Below are 18,019 nucleotides of genomic sequence, written 5' to 3'. Positions count from 1 at the left end.
CTCCTCCATGTACCTGTAGGGGCACCTCGGTCACCATGTTGTACCATTTGGAATACCCCAGACCGCTCAGTGTTCCTTCTGGTGCCCCCCCACCCCGTGGACACTGTGCACGCAGGGTGCAATGTGCACGCAGGGTGCTTTGGCGCCAGGATGGGCCAGCGCAGGGGATGGTGAACTGCCCGTCCTTCCCAAAGCCCTGCCAACAAATGTCCAGCCAGGCACAGGTGGGGGACCAGAGCTGGGAGAAGACCCCCAGCATCTTTATTTGGCATCTCCGGCAGGAACAGAGTGTTTGGAACGGCCCCGCTCTGCTACGGGCGCTGCTGCCGCCAGAGAGGAGGCAGCACTGGCAGCAGGAGTGGGAGCTGCAGCACCAACACGCCTTCGCTCGGCCCTGACACGTCCAACTTCGGGGCTTCACTGCGCCCCTGCGGCTTCACTCCTCAGTGCCGGGTTGCAGGTCTGCGTGGAGCGACTGGGACATAGTGCGCACACATCCCACGTGCTGCCAGACCGGCTTTGAGCTCTGGGGCCGTGGACCTCCACCTTCTGTGCAACGCTAAAAGGGGAGCCAAAAGCTGCTGAGCTGGAGGTCCAGAGAGGAGGGCAGGGACCTCAGGGTGCTCCCTTGTGCACGACGAAGGAGAAACCATCAATGAAATCTGTTTACATTCCCACCCCCGGGTTTCCTTGGTTTTTTCCTGTGATTCCCCCTCCTGGCTGCGGAAAGGGATACAGAATAACTGTCTAAACAACAAGAAATTGTTGTGGCTTCCTCGGACCGGAACAGTGGCTGAGGGGGCTCCTGTGCACAGGACGAAGGGGACGCCGTGTCCCTCCGTGAGCCACCGCTGCCAGCAGGCTGTCGGGTGAGGGGGGACGGCCGCTGCCCGCTGCCCAGGCCCCGCACACCAGCACGGACCCCCGCACGCTCCCCAGCAGGCCGGGCCCTCTGTGGGGCCGGTCTCCATGGAGCCCCCGCCCGGCCCGAGCCCCCAGGGCCCCAGCCAGCAGGAGGGAGCAGCTCCGGGCAGGGCCGCGCTGCCCTGGCCCCAAGAGAGCCCGGAGACCCCCACCCACCCCGGCACCGGCCTCCCCCAAGCACCCCCGGCCCGGCAGCAGCTGCGGGTGGAGGGAAGGACCCAGCACGGCCCCCGCCAGAGGAGGCAGCACTGGCAGGAGGAGTGGGAGCTGCAGCACCAACACGCCTTCGCTCAACCCCGACACATCCAACCTTGGGGCTTCGCTGGGCCCCTCCGGCTTCACTGCTCAGTGCCAGGGTGCAAGTCTGCATGGAGCGACTGGGATATAGTGCGCACACATCCCATGGGCTGCCGGACCGGCCTCGAGTATTTCTCTGGGGTCGTGGACCTCCACCTTCTGTGCAACGCTAAAAGGGGAGACAAAAGCTGCTGAGCTGGAGGTCCAGAGAGGAGGGCAGAGGCCTCCTGCCCAGCAGGTCAGGTCCTGGAGTCTCTCTGTGGTCTCTGAGACCCCCTCTGCCCCGCGGGTCCAGGCCCACCAGCCCAGGGCTGATACCTTTCAGAGAACAGGTACGGCGCTGCGGGCAAGGACTCTGGGGGTGGATGCCCCGGCAGAGACGGGACAGTCTCTGGGGGGCACAAAGGCAGAGCCAAAGCCCAAAGGAACCTACCCCGGTGTCCATTTGCCCCTCTTGTGCCTGTGCACACCTCCCTGAGGCTGGGAAGCCGGTCTCACTCAGGGGCACAGCCTCAGCACCCCGCTGATCGCCTGCCAGTGGCTGTCAGGACACACCGTCCTGCGCAGGCACTGCTGCCCACACAAGGTGGGAAAATGCCTCCCGTGCTTGCAGATATTTACCAGAGGAACTGCTTCGGGGCCATCGCCCGCAGCCTATTGAGTTCTGCGTTCCTCCTCCACTGGTCCTTGCGGGATCTGTACGCCTGAAGGTCTGCCAGGACCTGCCTTGCTCGCGGTGGCCGCATGCTGCAACGGCAGGGACAGGTTCCCTTTAACACCCTGCCTCGGACCCTGTGCCCAGGCTGGGGCTGCCAAGACAGCGGCCATCAGGGCTGAGCCCGGTCATGCCCGTGTCAGGGGAAATCAGGTCCCTGACCCCGCAGAGCAGTGGTCTCAGCTGCTCGATGACCTGTGGCCTTGCCAGGAGCTGCTGCGCACTTACTCTGACTGTGGTGTCTCCAGCCGAGGGGTCGGTGTCTTCCATTTCCCCTTCACTGCTCGGGAAGGGCGGCGAGACATCTCCTCCCTGTCGCTCTTGCCCCAGGAGATGCCTTCCTCGTGTCCTGGCTGGACTTTGGCCCGCTCCTGCCCGGTGCTTTGGAGCCAGGGGAAGCGCAGTGACGAGTCCGGCTGGTGCACTTGGGCTGTTTTAGATGGCCGCCTCGCCTGGGTGGGAAGAAGAGGACCGTTGGAGCCCAGGTCTCACCTCTCTCCCGTGCAAAAGGTGGCACTAGAGAAACTGAAGCTTCCCTGCGCTGCCCAGGCCAACGTGGGAAAGCTACAGGGAGGAGAAGTGCCCCTGGCAGGGACCCTGGGACAGGACCTGGGGAACCAGGAGGCTCCACGGGGAAGCCAAGTGTGGCATCAACAGATGGAGTCATTGGCCAGAGGGAAAGGAAGAGCCAGAGGGAGAAATGGGATGAACGCCTGCGGGCTGTAGTGGGTGTCTTGGTGGACACCCTCTCCAGAGAGCCATGTTGACCTCCACGTGACACCACCGTTACGTCCACCTGTACAACATACCACTGTACAACGTACCACACACGGCCCAAGGAGCTTGTGAGAAGAGCAGGAGCCTGCTCCTGAGCTGCTGCTCACTGACCAAGCCCGTGCAGGCAGCCCCTGGCAGTTCTGCACCAGAGTTAGGGCCAGGCACGGAAACACCCGCAAGTCAAACCCCAGACTAGACGACCACAAGCTGCACTGCTCAGGTGTGGCCCAGAGTCTCACCTTATGCTTCCTGCTGCCGTCTCCACCTTTGTCCCCTCTTCTCCCGCCACACCAACGCCAGTTATGTGGATGGGACAGAGACGCCCTCGGGAGAGCAGGCGCACGCCAGGACGAGCCCCTGGAAGCACAAAAGTGGGAAGCTCTTCACAGCTGCATCTCTGGGCCCCTTCCCGCAAGCCAGGCATGCCGTCTGTGCATGCGTGTGCGGCCAGTGCCCAGCCTGGACCCCTCAGCCCGTGGAGTCAGGCTTTCTCGGATAGCTTCGGCCCTTCCCAACTAATGCTTTCAGCCAGCCCTGCTGTGTGACAGGGCCAGACTGCTCCCTGAGAGGCTCCTGTCCCATTCTCCTTGCTCAGGTCCCCATTTGGAAATGGAGCTGAGCTGGGACATGAGAGGCATGAGAAGGATTTGCACCAGGACATCTGCCAATCCACCACAGGAAGGGGTCTCTGAGTTCCCAGCCATCTCTCTGGGAGCACGTACCCTTCTTTGTGAACTCCGCCAGCTCTGCAGACAGTGCGTGGAGGAAGGCAGAGGACTCCATGGTTGCAGCTCCTCTGGGCAGACTTCCTTCACTCCTCCTCTCCACCTCGCCAAACAGCCCAGCGCTGCTGCACCGCCGGCCTCCGCCTTCTCCTCCAGGTGTCAGAGCAGCTGCCAGGAGCAGAGTGCTGGTGAGAGCAGCGCCCCACACCTGTGTTCATCCCGGACTAGCAGGGCAATGTGGGACAGGGTGCCACAGCAGCACTGGGAACGCAATCACCCCCAGCAGCACCAGCACCAGCAGTAGTGGTAGATCACGCACCACCAGCAGGATCAGCACCACCAGATTCTGTGTGTGCGGGACCTGCACCAGCACCCCTGGTTATATGAATGCATGTGCTGACATCATGAATTGCTCAGTGATATGACAAGGCACTGGTGGCTGGACGGGGCCAGGGGTAGAGGCTGGCGGGGCACAGGGGCCCGTGTGCTCAGAACCTCTCTGCGCGCACAGAGGCCACGTGGCCAAGGGAGGCAGCCCCTGGGGTATGATGTCCAACGGCTGGGGTGTCCGAGGCTACCTCTCCATGGCTCCCACCTCCCCGCACACTCTGCGCACCCACCATCCTCTCCTCTCCCAGCACACCCGCAGCACTTGCCAGCAGGGCAGACACATGGGCCCGGCACAGCAGGCTCTGGCCAGTGAAGCTCCCGGGAAGCACGAGAGCCGGTGGCTGGACACCCCCGTGCCTTTTTGTGCTCACTGGGCTCTCAGTGTGCGTCTTGGGGCACCCTGGAGCCCTTGATGTGCCCCTCTGCATCCCTGAAGCCATGGGTGTCCCTTTGAGGGCACCCAGAACCCTCCGGTGTCCATTCTGGGATGCCCCTCGCCCTTGGTTTGCTTTCTGGTGTGCCCAGTCCCCCTAGGCCTGCCGGCTGGCACTCAAAATGTGCCAAACGTACATGGAGAAAAGAAGTTGCCGGGATCCCTGCCTTATCCACGCCTCGCAGCAGCTCTTGGAAGAACCTCATAAGCGCTCCCCTCCCTGGACACACCAGGATTCCAAAGTTCTTGAAAAGAAAGTCCCTGCCTTTGGTGAAGGGCCATACCATGACTTTGATCACGAGCTTGCTGTCTGTGAAGCCCTTTTCCTGAGTTGCCACTTGCCTGTGTCCGTTAAAATGTCAAATCAGGCGCCGGAGGTTTCATCTTTGCTCTCTGCACTGCAACATGTCTGCAGAAATGGAGGAGGAGACGCGCCGAAGGGCTGCCGAGCTTCCCAGGGCAGCCTCGGTGGCAGGGAACCACCTTGGAGGGAGGAGGCAGGGAAGGATGCGCCATCCCGGCCTTCTGGGAGCTCCGAGCTGTCCTCGAGGGATTAAAGGCTACCCCCAGACATGGAAAATAACACCAATATCACTAAATCCTGCCGCCAGCCTGCAGGCCGGGGCGCTGAAGGAAGACCTATGCCTCCGCGGGAAGAGCTGTGCCTCCTCCGGAAGAACTGTGCCTCCGTCGGAAGGCCTGTGCCACCACACGTCTTGACGTCACTTCCGCTTCCGCTGCCATTTCCGGTTCAGGGAGCCACAATGGCCGTCCTGGCGTCTAACCCCAACAACCCCGTGGTCTTCTTCGATGTTACCATCGGTGGGCAGGTGCGGGGAAGGAGCTGTTGCAGCCCCCGGTCCCGACACCGTTCCCGGCCCCTGTCGGGGATGGGGGCTGCAGGAGAGCACCGGGGGGGCGTGCGAGGGGGTTCTGAAGCGGGGTGTGGAGCACTGGGATGGGGGGTGGTAGTGGCTTTCAGGGGAGCACTGAAGAGGGGGGTGTCTTGAAGGGGAGCTCTGAATGGGGGGGTAGTGGGTGAGTACGGAGGGGGTGGGGGTACCAGGGGGGTTTTGCAGGGGAGTTGTGAAGCGGGGTGGTGGTGGGGAGTACTGGGATAGGGGGTGGTAGTGGTTTGCAGGGGAGCATTGAAGGGAGGTGTAGTGGGGGAGCACTGAAGCTGGGAGGCCTTGTACTGGGGGAGTGGGTGTACTGGGGGGGCTTGCAGGGGAGTTCCGAAGTGGGGTGTTGGGGGGGAGCACTGGGATGGGGCGTGGTAGTGGTTTGTATTGAGCATTGAAGGCAGGGAGGGTTTGCAGGGGAGCACTGAAGGGGAGGGAGCTCTGAAGGAGGGGTAGTGGGGGAGCACTGGGGGGTGGGGGAGCAGCGGGGGGGCTTGTGCCGGAGCTCTGAAGGGGGGTGGGAGAGCACTGGGAGGGCCTATGGGGAAGCACTGGGGTGGGGGATGGTAGGGGAGCACTGAAGAGGGGGCTTGCAGGGGAGCACTGGGAGGGGATGGGGGAGCACCAGGGGGTGCTTGCAGTGGAGTGCTGAAGGGGGTGTGGGTGTAGAGGAGCACTGCAGGGGGCTTGTAGGGGAGGACTGGGGCACGGGGTGGTAGAAGAGCATTGAACGGGGGGGCTTGCAGGAGAGCATTGAAGGAGAGGGCCTGGGGGGGGGGGGTGGAGGAGCATGGAGGGGGGTAGGGCTGGCAGGGGAGCGTGTAAGGGGGGGAGCACTAAAGGAGTGGCTTGCAGGGGAGCACTGGGGCAGGGGGTGATAGGGGAGTACTGGCCGGGGGGGGGGGGGGGGAAGCACTGGGGGAGACTTGCAGGGGAGCTCTGGGGCCAGGGGTGGTAGGAGAGCACTAAAGGGGGGGGCATGCAGGGGAGCACTGAAGGGAGGTGGTGGTGGTGGAGGAGCAATGGGGGGTTGGCGGGGGAGCGGGGCGGGGGGAGGGGGGGCACCAGAGTGGGTCTTGCAGAGGAGCTCTGAAGAGGGGAGGACTGGTAGGGGAGCACCTGGGGTGCACAGAGCTATGGGGGAGTCTTGCGGTGGTGCTCCAGGAGGAGTTTTGCAGGGATGTCAGGGGGTTGTAGGAGCTTGAATTTGGGAGATGCCTGGGTGGGGAGGCTGGTGTGTGTGAGTGGGGCCCAGGAGGTTGATCTGGGCACTGCCTTCCCCAGGAGGTCGGCCGCATGAAGATCGAGCTGTTTGCTGATGTCGTGCCCAAAACAGCGGAGAACTTCAGGTAAGGAGCAGGCAGCAGTCCCGTGGCTCAGCCTGGACCCGGGCTGCGAGGGCTTTACAGTGCAGGAATGTCTCTGGTGGCAGAGTGATTACCTGCCCCCGAGAAGTGCTGCACCTGCTTTGCTCCTCTCTCCATTCCCAGAGAGATGTGACTGTGCAGCATCCTGGTCACCCAGGGCAGCCCATCTAGCTGGAAGCTGAAGGACTCCAGTCCCTCTCTGTTCCCTCTGTGAAGCTTCTGATACGCTTACTACATTTATAACAGGCAGTACCTTAATGTCATGGTGGAGTTCTCTGCCACTGACTGAAGGAGGTACCACTTCCACGGGAGAAATACCCTGTTCTCTGTGAAACACAATGCCTCCTCCACATTCGGTTTCTTACAACCTCAGTGTTAAATATGTGAGCGCCTCAACTGCAGAACAGGCAGAAGTCTGTTTTGAAATGGAAGCGGGGGGGAGTTACTGCTGGTTCCTGTTCCACTGGGGGTATCCCCGATGCAGTAAGGAAAGCCCTGTGCGACAGTCGGCACATGTTTACTGAATGCAGCCCTCTGTGTCCTCAGAGTTCAGCTGTGCCTCACACTCAGCTTTTTTTGTTTTCCAGGCAGTTTTGTACGGGTGAATTCAGGTAAGTGGGTTATAGTGTCCTTTTAAGTAGCCTACTCAGAGAAACAGCGCTGGGTGAGTAGGAAGAAGGCTCACTGGGAAGTCTTTCTTACTATACCAGTACAAAATGAAAGAGTTACAGAAGTCTGCTCTGATGAAATTGTGACAGTCAGTCATGGAGATGGCAGACTTTCCTTTTTAGGTGTGATTTTATTTGTGCTCAGGTTGCTCTAAAAAGCCCTGCCTGCAAATCCCACCTGCTCCTGCTGCAGATTGCAGTGGGATCCGTTAAGATGATGGGGTGGATGTTGTAGGGAACTGTGTCATTTAATGCACAGAGCCCACTCGAGGTTTGCCTTAGCCTCTGATAGCACCAGCTGGGAACCAGGCCCCAGCAGGTGGGTTGGCTGGCTGTATATTAAGGCAGGTACTAATGTATAGGGCACCCCTTGGGAGCTCCGAACGTCTGGGAGGGATTTGTGTTGGGATATCCAGTAAGCTGCAATGATGTTTCTTTTTATTTCCTTGCAGGAAAGATGGTGTCCCTATAGGTTATAAAGGAAGCACTTTCCACAGGTGATTCTTCTGATTTTGTTTGGGCATTTAAATTGCAATCTGAGCTAGATGTGGTTTTGAGACCTGCCTAAAAGGCATTAATGGTTTGGGAGGCATTTGTAGGTCATGGCTAATGTCGCCCTTCTCTAGGTTTGAGGGATTTGGGGGTGCTGTTAGATGTGTACACTGGGGTCAGTGGAAAGGATCCCTCGTTCCTGGTATGCCAGGTCAGAGATCGTTTCCTGGCATCTGTCGCCTAATCTGTATCCCTGGTCAACAGCAATGGGTCCCAAATTACCTGATAGCAACCAGCCATTAGTATTTATTCTAGATTTTAGACTGTAGCATTCATAGACCTTGATAACTTTTGTAGTGCTGTGAGGCAGAACTCTTTTTTTATCATATTAAGCTTCTTGAGGCATTTTTCTACTGAGAACTAAGTGTTGTTTTACTTCTTTAGGGTAATAAAGGATTTCATGATCCAAGGAGGTGACTTTGTAAACGTATGTACTTCTATATTCCTTTTGTACTCTTCCTCCATGGTTCAATATGCAGCTGTTCCCCAGGGTTTGTGCTGATTTACGGGATCTGTTGGCTCTCTTTTGAGGTACTGGAGGTTTCCACGTAGCACTGCTGCCATCTTACTGCAACAGACTGTAATGTACTTGAAAATAAAACTGCAGTCTTGAGTGAACGTACCTTCTCCTTCCCAAAATATTTCCTCTCCAAAAAAGCATGGCAGTACAGGTAGAGGCTTTTCAAACTTGCAAGGATTCTTTTTTTTTACCCTGTTGTCCTTCCCCCTTCTCCTGTCCCCCCAAACAAGAAACCCTGCAAATTTCTGCTAGCTTTTTGGAGAGAGACCTTGAGTACAGAACCAAGCATCTAGTGGAAGGGATAGTTTAAGTCAAAACTAATCTTTTTGTTAGTGAATTATCTCAAAATAGAAAAGACTCTGTGCCTGCAGTGGTGGTCATGCTCTGACCTGGGGATTAGCCGAGTATATGGGGACAGCTGGAGGACTGCAGGGTCTCTTCGCTGTCCTAGGACCCAGTGAAATTATTTCATTTCTGGAAGTGTTTCAAAATATGAGGGAAGTGATGAAGCTTTTTTTAATACAAAATCTGTAAAACTTGGTTGTCTGAAAGTCACTGAGAGAATTGACCACACAGTGGGTGGCTCACCACACCAGACTTTTACATAGTTGTTAATTGTGGTGCCGCTCAAATGTCCCAGTGGGCTTTAAGCTCAACAAGCATTACAAATCGCAGCAGTATTTGTAACTTATGAATTACACTTATTACAAAGCCACTGGGGGAGCAAGAACAGTCACACTGACCACTAAGGTAGGGTATACGTTCCTGCCTCAGAGCCAACAGTTTAAGTAAACCACAGAGAATAGGAGGAAAAGAAGCAAGAGCTAGGCAAGCAGAGCAAAAGGTGTGGAGCTGCACATGGTATGTTACTGGCATCTTATTTTCCTGTTAAGTTTGGCCTAATAAATAAAGTACACGTTAATCAGAAAGCCAATGAAGGGAGACAGGTTGCAGCAAGGCAGAAGAAATGGGGCTGAAGCAACACAGAAAGGGAAAATCAGCACAGAAAGGGAAATTACTGTCAGAATAGTAAATTTAACTGACTGTGCCAGAGGTACCTGTTTGCATTGCTACTGCAGCATCTGTAAGGCCATTCTGTCGAAGGGTCCCTGCTCTGTCCTTTTGTCGTCATACAGGAGTGTCTCTCCAATGCTGGACCAAAGGGCAGGGTGGCCTTTCGGCAGTCCCACAAGTTGCATGTCTTCCGTGAACCATATTTCAGGCTTCTGCAAAGTTATAAACTGTGCAAAGTTATAAACTTTGCAACGTTTTCTGCAATCTGCAGCTGTTATGGACCATGCTGCTTTAATTTATAAGTGTCTTGAGATCTGAGTACTAGGGCTTTAGTCAGTACAAGGTGTCTTGACTTGGTAGAAAGTACAGCAAAAATCAGAAACTGTATTTTAGAAACTGACCTTGCTGAACGGAGAGATGAAACACTTTCCTGTTTCCAGTAGTCACAGAAAATAAGGTGAAATAAATAAGCGTACCATCAGCTGACTTTTTCCACACAACCACTTCTGCTTTCCTTGTCACACCAGCCCATACTTCTACGTCCCCTCCCTTTTCCCTGCCAAGTTCAGGTGGGTCCATACCATTCAATCTATAGCCTCCATCTCACTCTGGGAGGCTTAGACGTAATCCTTACCATCTCCGTGGGTTTCTGGCAACATATGGATGCAAATGATGTACTGTGTAGTTAGAAACCAGTCCCTGTTCCTCTTCAGAAATGAAATGTTGCCTGTGTTCACTGCTGGTGTGTATAAATGTCAGTACAGCATCCATTCTGGGCTGAATTTAACCCTGTCCTTTTGTTTGGGGATTTTAAATGTAATTTTTAAATGGAATTGTTTTGTAGCAGTTGCTACAGCATAAATGCTGTGGCTGACTGGGCACCTCTCTCCTGCAGGGAGATGGCACTGGAGTAGCTAGTATATACAGGGGTCCTTTTGCAGATGAAAACTTCAAGCTGAAACACTCTGCTCCTGGGCTGCTCTCTATGGTGAGTATCAAATACTGATATTATGAGACTAAAAAGCTTTTGGTACTTCCTCTGTGCCCTTTTCCTAAGTGTATAATATTTTTGCCAAGCAACAGAAATCTCCGCTGTTGGATACAAGGTCTGAAAGACCTGTTTTGTAACTGCTAGCCGGAAGGCTACTCATGGGTTAATGCGTTGAGCAACACAAAAGTCCTGATCCTGCAGCATCCTTTCATTTTTACCTGTTGGAGTGCTGGACCAGGCTTGCTTTGATCAGCTTTCAGGATAGCTTTGATTCTTACAGTTTTAATACGGTGGCAAGTGGTGGTGTGTTGTTTTTTTCTTCCCTGATCAAACACTGACCTCAACAGGGATGAAACAAAGAGATTTAGGAGTTTCAAAGCCCTAGCGGTGTTACCATGGTATCTTTTATAACATATGCTTCCTGTTCAGCATTGTAGGAAAAACTGCAACTGTTGCATGTTGCCTGATGGGAATAATACACTGACTTCTGCGATAGAAAGCGAGTGGGGCCAGTGCCTCAGTGTTCCTATCCACAGCTGCCTCTTCCCCAGCTCTTCCAGCTGCCCTGCCCTTAAAACCACTTGCTTTGGGCAGTCACCGTTTGGATTAGTTACTCATCCAGTTCAAAACATGGCCCCAAAAGAGGTGTCATGACACAGCTAAGCAACCGGTGTACCATAGTGAGGGAGAAGGGATCCCACACTGGTATTGCCAGCCTTGTGTTAAAGTGGAATGGCTCTGCAGTCGTTCGGCTGGGCCAAACTGTGCTCCATCCCAGCTGGATCCTTCCCGAGCTGTCTAGCAATCAGTAAAAGATCCAATCTGACCGTGTCCTGTGCAGTCATGCAGCTGCAGTACTGGCCCAGTTCACTTATCAGCACAGAAACATGTTTTAGTACCTCCTAGTTGTCAGAAGAGCTTTGAAAATTTGAAAAGGACTTAAGTGTTGCAGAGATGTTTTCTTAGCAGAGTGCAAAGGCTCTGGGTGCTGCTCTTGGGTGTGAATTAAATTTCACATCTGCATGACACTTCCTGTGAACCCTGTGCCAATACCATCGTTACCTTTCTCATTCTGATCATCAGAACAGACACACCTGATTTTTTATATTCTGAGGAAACCTTCCAAATAGCAGAAATCACCTTCTTTTTTTCTGGCTTTCAGTTTTCCCCAGTACAATACTGCAGCAGTAAGTGCTCATCGCCAACATTTTAGCTTTTTTTTCAGGAGCATGCTCTTGAGCCCAGATTTCAGCAGTCTTGTGCTAAACGTGCCTTCGTAAAGTATAATAAAAAGTCTGTGAGGTGCCGCGTGCACTTGCTGGCATGACCAGACTTGGTGGTGTGCCATGGCCCAGCACAGGGACGCTCTCCTGCAGATGTATATCTTGCTTCCTTTGGTTTGTGTAGCAATAAGCTAAAAATAAGCTAGGCTGGGTCTAGAGCAACAGTTCTCTCCTGTGTGAGACGTGTCTGCCTTCAGTTTTGGGAAGTCTTTAATTGCACACTTTTTAATTTTTGCCATTCTAAACCCCCAGGCAAACAGTGGTCCAAGTACCAACGGCTGTCAGTTTTTCATTACGTGCTCCAAATGCGACTGGTTGGATGGAAAACACGTTGTGTTTGGTGAGTACCTGCAGCGGGGACCCGGCGTACCAGCTCACAGACACTCCCTGTGGCCCAGCTGCTAAAATCAACAGCCCTGGGCTGCTTGTTCTTCCCCCCTGGCTTGTGCTAGCAGAGGAATCTGTGCAGGCAGGTGCTGAGGTAGATTGCTGTCAAAGTGAAAAGTGGTTTTTTTTTCGCAGGTTAGCTTTAGATCAGTTCCTTGATCAGTGTATCATGCTACTACATAAATCCTTGTGCCCGTGCGGAAAGGACAGATGAGTGAAGGGATACCTTTCTTCTCCACTGTCAGAGAGGACTGAGCTTTCAGCAGAGTTTTTAGATGTAATTCTAAGAAACCTTGTCTGCTAACTTTTCATGTACTGCCACTTGAGCTGTAGGATTTCAAGACCAGCCTTTAAGCTGATGTCCTACTTAATGCTTCCTCTGATTGTTAAGTAACACTGATATTGTTAATTGCTGGGTTTGCATCATTACAAAGGTTGTGTTGATAGGTAGTTAGTGCTGTATTTTAGCACAGCTGGAATCTCAAACCCTAGATTTCTACACACGCCGCCCCTGAAAAGGGAAAATGCACTTAATCTGTTCAGAATGTGAACGATGTTTAAAGAAGGATTGTTTCCTTTATCAGTTTAGAGGTTGGTAACAAACCCTGAAGGGCCCAATAGCTATACTGCACAAGACTTTTCAGAAGTAACAAAAATGTGTGTATCTGCGATGAGGTGATGGGAGTAAAGGTGGAAAGTGGTCATATTAAAGTGGATACGTTTTCTCATTCTAGGTAAAATTGTCGATGGGCTGTTGGTCATGAGAAAAATTGAAGTAAGTTGAATTTGCCTATTTCTTTGTGAATGTCTGTGTTGGAAAGTCATGTAGAGGATTAACAAGGGTTGTTCTGCTCTCTCCTGCTGTCTGTTTATGGGATAACAGGGAATACCAGGGTTGATAACTGGTATTATCGGATGTCATTGTTATAAAATAGCAGAAAATCTGTTGAGGCAAAGGCTGTCATATAGATTGACTTTAGAAATGCTACGCTCTCGTGGTTGCTGGTTAGTCTTTGAGTGGGGATTGTGTTCTTGTGGCTTTATTTGCAATGCTTTGCATTTGTTCAGGAAGCTGAATTGAAAAGCTGTTCCATCAGCAACTCGGACAAGAGTGTAAAGCAGATCACTTCTGTGCCATTGCCTGGGATTGTTTAGTGGTGCTAAATCATCAGTTCTGCTGATCCGTGATCAGCATGTTTAACGAGAAAAATTAAACGGATCTTCTGATGGGCTTCCAGGAGCTGAAGATAAATCTGCTCAGGGGTGGTTGTTGCTACCAACGTTGTGACTGGGTGTCCCAGCGGGATGATGGGTAGATTTAACAGATAGTGGTGTGTTCTTTGAGAGAGCCAATGCTGCTTTGTGGCACACGCGTGGGATAATGTGCACAAGGGCCTCTTCTGTCAGAGAAACCATAAAGTGGGGCAAACACAGAACTGACAACTGTTTTGACTCAGAAAAGGTCGCATGTAATGAACTGTACGGCATGATATAACGCGTGCGTTGCTAGCCCTCTTTGCCAGAAGCACTGCTGGCAGGGTTATGGTGTGCCTGCTTTGCGCATCACTGCGGTGAGGGGAAATTAAAGGAAATAAGTAAGAGACTCATGAAAGAGAAGCCAAGTCCAGCAGAACAAGAGGTTCAGAATGAGGGTTGCTTTGCGGCTGTCTCTTATTTGGATTCCCCTTCTGTACAAATACAAGTTTGCTTTGCATGTTCCAGCTGTAATTAGTAACTTTAAAGATTTAAGCCAGAGCAGCCTCAAGTGCCGTGATGCCTGCTGTATCTCATGAGGAGCTCTCCCTTTGTTTTCCTCTGTTCCTTCCCTCCCATTCAAAGGATCAGGGTCTGGTCTGTATCCCAAACCTCTGCGCACAGAGGGTTCACCCGCTTATGGCCAGGTCTGTTGCCAAAATGTGTCTGTTACTCAGCTGTGTCTAGATTTCCTGGTTCCTGATGTTGCACAGACACCTCTTAGCCAGTCCTCACGTACCCGTCACTTACAGGGTTTGTTGTGCTTTTATACGGTTTAACGTTATATATTTGTTTGTCCCCAGAATGTGCCTACGGGTCCAAATAACAAACCCAAGCTGCCAGTTGTGATCTCTCAGTGTGGGGAAATGTAAAGCAACGAAACAGAAATGTGGTAAGTCTCAGTCTTCGTGGGCACCCGTTGCAGTTGAACTCAGGGCTGCTCTGCTCCTTACTTATGTCTTGACTTATTTTCACATTCATTGGAGTCTGCAGAGAGCTGAGTTAGTGAAACACCAGAAAATGCTTCTGTGTTAGTTCTAACAGCGTTATTTATTTGCCAGCTCAACTCCCTGAACTGGCTTCCCTCCGAGCTACACAAGCACCAAAGGCAGCGCTAGAGGGATAAGATTTTGCAGCTGCAGTCGAGGGGAAGATGGGGCTGTGGGAGCCGTGCCCTGGACAGGGTTAAGCTGCCTTGAAGCCTCGGCTTTAGAAACCAGTGGATGAAAGGGAACTGCAGCAGAAATCCAGCTGGTGTTACCCAAGCTGTCCAGGTGGTGGGGGGCATCACTTTAACCTGCAGGTTGGTGAACTCTGCTGTTGCTACAGAAAGCAGAACATCCGTGTGTGGAGCAGGCAGGGATCAAGAAAAGGAGGAAGAGAGGACTTGAGCCTCCTTGCTCAGTACAGCTGTAGGACTGCCACCACTGAAGGGCCAAGGAATTATCGTGTTACATAGTCTTACCCTAACTCAGAAAAATACCACTATCCTCATCCGAAGGGACGTTTCCAGCATTTACTATTATTCAGGCTTCGTTTTGGTTAAACCAACAGGCTCAAGACAGAGCTCAGGCTAATGTACAGTATTGTGTTTCCATTTGTCTGCCCACTTCACCACAGAAAACACAAGCATTTAAACAAATCTGTCTAGATTTCAATGTGTCAGGCTGCATCTTGTCAAAAAATGCTGTATTAGCCTTTTGGTTGCTGATTTTTCAAATTTCAGCAGGCAGGCAGGCACTGACAAAAGCAAATCCCCACAATTTCTGACCTTCCATTAAATGATTTCCAAAGACATCTGGAATTGCCCACGAAGACACGTCCCCGCTTCCGTAATAAAGTCTTTCAGATCTGCAGCGCTTCAGACTCTTGGGAGTTCTCCTATTTGATGAAGTGACAAGAGGGAATGTAATCACTCTTTCATTTCCCCGGTACTTCTGGTGGCATTTATAGGCTTTGGAAGATAGGGACAACCTCGTTAACAGACTTCCTTGCAGATGGGCAGAGCTGTGCTGATGGGTCAGGTCCCCCTTAGGGTTGTCCTCAGGCCCAGACATGCTGATCATTTCTGCTTGGAGTACGTGATCTCTGGCCAGCATCCAACTGGAGACTGGAAGCTTTTCATTTCTAGGTATGAGGCTGGTGCCACCTTTCTTGCTTCCCAGCCAAGGTCTCGGGAACTGCCTTTCTGCGTCCCGCTGCCTCTCAGCTGCCTGTAGACAAGAACAGCATTTGTCTCACCCGGCTTCAGACAGCTAAATCCGTTATTTGTCAAGGTCCATTAACATCAGCCAGGAGAAACAGGCACTGTTGGGTTTAAGTTCAGAGGTAGAGGCAGATGCCTGGTGTGGAGACCCAGCAGGACTCTCGAGTTCTCTAGCTCAGGCTTGATGTGAGGTAGCACATGCAGCAAGTAGCACTCACTTGAAAATCACTGTAGCGGCCCCCAGTGTCGCTGCACAGTCCTGCTGTTGTGGGATGAGTTGGGAATGGCTGTCCGGCATCGCGGACCTGTTTATTCTTCATTTCAGTGCTTCTTCACCGGTGGATAGGCCTGTGCTGGCTCCGTGCAGTTCGAACTCCAGCCAGTTCCCTCCACTGCCCCAGTCCTCTCTGCAGGTCAGATCCGCTCTCTGATGTTCTCCTGAAATTATTTAATAACTGGCGCCTATCTTTTTTTTTTTTTTAACATTTTGAAATGTAAATAAAGAATTTTGTTAAATATGTGTGCAGTGCACGTCAATTAACGTGCCTGGGAACGGATTCTTCTTCAAGTGAGAAGGGCTGTAGCATCTTTAGCAATGTGTGTTATCCCTAACTGGTTCAGCAGGGAACACTTCCTGTGCGTGGTATTGAGGGGTGCTGCTGCTGGGCATTTGCAAAATAGGGAAGAAGGGGTGAAAGGAGCATGGCAGCGTCGTCCCCACCAGCTCCTTTACTCGGCAGGTAAATAAGGCTGCCTGGAGAGAGGTTCTTGGCATCTCGGGAATCTCCAGAACCTTTCCACATTCAGCACAAGAAATGGGTATGGCACAGACTTCTGTTATCGTGAGTTTGCTCGGCTCCAAGGCGAGTCACGTCGTAAACGAGTGTTTGTAACGCCTCCCCTGGCGCATCGCCATGCTACGCTGTGGGGCTGTTACGTGCCACGGGTTTACAAGAACTTACATGGGTGTTGGTGCAGGGCTTTGGGCTGGGAAACAGAGAGTGATTATGCTGCAGGGGTAGAAATTGGGGCTCCTTATCCTGCACGGTTACAGAGGGCACAGGTGAGGGTGCAGGTTGGTGGAAAGACTGACTTTCTTCTCCCAGAGTGGGGTTGCAAACTCGCCTACCTGCTGGGGGCCCATAAACTACCTCTCATGTGGGCTGGGCTACAGGGTGAGGTCTTTCATCCGGTAGATTAGATGTAAAGAGTTGGGACAAAGTCTGTTGTGTCATGCGCAGGTGCTTCACGCCATCTGGGTGCGTCCCATCACTCCCTGAGCAGCAGGAGTGGATTGCGTGAGGCTGTCTTGGGGAGGTGCAGGCTGTGCGCGTAGCTTGTGCGTTACCCAGCGCTGGGTAACAAGCGCTGATATACTGGAGGACAGATCCTGCGGGCTCTGGCTTTGGTGTGCTCTTCTATCTCGTGGCTGTTTAAAATCCTTGAAGCAGGCTCTGGCTGTCAGGATTTCCAGGTTTCCGTTCCTGGGATTGCACAGCTGCTGAGGATGCTCATGCTCGTTTCTCTCCGGCCTGAGGCATCTCTTCTTCATGTACCTGCAGAATATCAGGTGATGAAAGAAACACAAAGCACACCATCCTTTTTTTCTCCAGCCCCAAAAAGACTTTGCAGAGGGCTCTGTCCTGTGAGATGAGGGTTGAAGATTCCCAGTAGGGAGGGCAAAACTGGACCTGGATGGCAGCTGTGAGAGGTGACCAAACAGGGAGAAACTTGGCTGCTGGTCCTGCCAAAGAAATGTATCCAGGTGGTCCTTCCCAATGGGGTTTGGGCAGGAGCTTGGCTCCAGGCAGTGCTGGGGGAGCTCTGCCTGCCAGCGGCAGTGCTGAGGTCTGCAGTTCTGGCTGCCCGTACCCAAATTCACTGTACTTTTTCACCAGGGAAACGAGCTTATTTCTGGGTCCAGGCTCAGCAGCGCTTTCTCAGCCTGATGTATTTCTGTTACTGCGATCAGCAGTCTCACTGCCCGCATAGCAGGGGTCATAGAGCTTCCCCAAATTAATTAACAGCGGCAAATCCATTACAACCTCTTCGAAAGTTGTTCCAGCGGCTAATTATGTCCCGTTACATGTCTCTATTCGACGCTGAGTATGCAGAGCTTCAGCTTTCCAGCTTACGTATCTTGCTGTTCCTTATCTGCTGGCTCAAAGTTTTCTCAGAGGCATTTCTGGATTTAATTTCTCTGTGATGAAGTCCCCCTTCAGTCATCTTGTATGTAGCAAGTCCTGGAACCTCCCGTTGTAGAGCAGATGATGGGTCTTCTCTCTCTGAGCTCCAGCATCTTCCTCCAACTGTGGAGGCTGCAACTGGTGACGGCATTTCTGATTGCCTCATTGTTCATCTGAGGATCAGATTGGCCTCTGGGCCCTGCAGTGTTAACCCCTCAAAAGGCTGCCATGTCATGGAGTATGGTCAGTACCATTAGGTGGACCGTGTTTTCTTCTGTAGGTGCATGGCCCTGACATCCTCACAGGCTTCATCACTGAAATTTGAAGTTTTCTCCCCAGTTTTCTCCCTCTCGGGTCTCTCACATGGTGTATTGCCTATTTGTCATTATATTTTAAGAAGTATTTTTGAATGGACTTACTGAGCATCA

General features: G+C 52.6%; 2 protein-coding genes across 3 annotated transcripts; one reads left to right on the top strand and one right to left on the bottom strand.

The window, feature by feature from the left end:
- Positions 1-232: 232 nt before the first annotated feature.
- On the bottom strand, positions 233-4,917 carry LOC309679941 (uncharacterized protein). 2 transcript variants are annotated; one of them, XR_014269859.1, is made up of 5 exons: positions 4,604-4,917; positions 2,953-3,070; positions 2,165-2,388; positions 1,843-1,968; positions 233-559 (listed from the first exon to the last, which is right to left on the bottom strand). XR_014269859.1 is itself a non-coding variant. In XM_082493411.1 (4 exons), the coding sequence occupies exons 1-4, from the start codon at positions 2,585-2,587 to the stop codon at positions 418-420; spliced, it is 534 nt and encodes a 177-aa protein (XP_082349537.1). In that variant the 5' UTR covers positions 2,588-2,669; the 3' UTR covers positions 233-417. The 2 variants fall into 2 exon arrangements, 1 of the variants encoding a protein (XP_082349537.1); XM_082493411.1 differs by lacking the exons at positions 2,953-3,070; positions 4,604-4,917 and adding an exon at positions 2,546-2,669.
- A 105-nt stretch (positions 4,918-5,022) lies between these two features.
- Positions 5,023-15,919, top strand: PPIH (peptidylprolyl isomerase H). The gene is made up of 10 exons (XM_082493410.1): positions 5,023-5,091; positions 6,448-6,512; positions 7,118-7,141; positions 7,651-7,695; positions 8,135-8,177; positions 10,180-10,272; positions 11,811-11,898; positions 12,680-12,720; positions 14,003-14,091; positions 15,731-15,919. Exons 1-9 carry the CDS (start codon positions 5,026-5,028, stop codon positions 14,069-14,071), a joined length of 534 nt encoding a protein of 177 aa, XP_082349536.1. The 5' UTR covers positions 5,023-5,025; the 3' UTR covers positions 14,072-14,091; positions 15,731-15,919.
- Positions 15,920-18,019: the final 2,100 nt, after the last annotated feature.

The sequence above is a fragment of the Vanellus vanellus genome, assembly GCF_965231255.1.
Source record: "Vanellus vanellus genome assembly, chromosome: 20".
Lineage (NCBI taxonomy): Eukaryota > Metazoa > Chordata > Aves > Charadriiformes > Charadriidae > Vanellus > Vanellus vanellus.
This window is presented reverse-complemented; position numbering and strand designations above follow the sequence as displayed.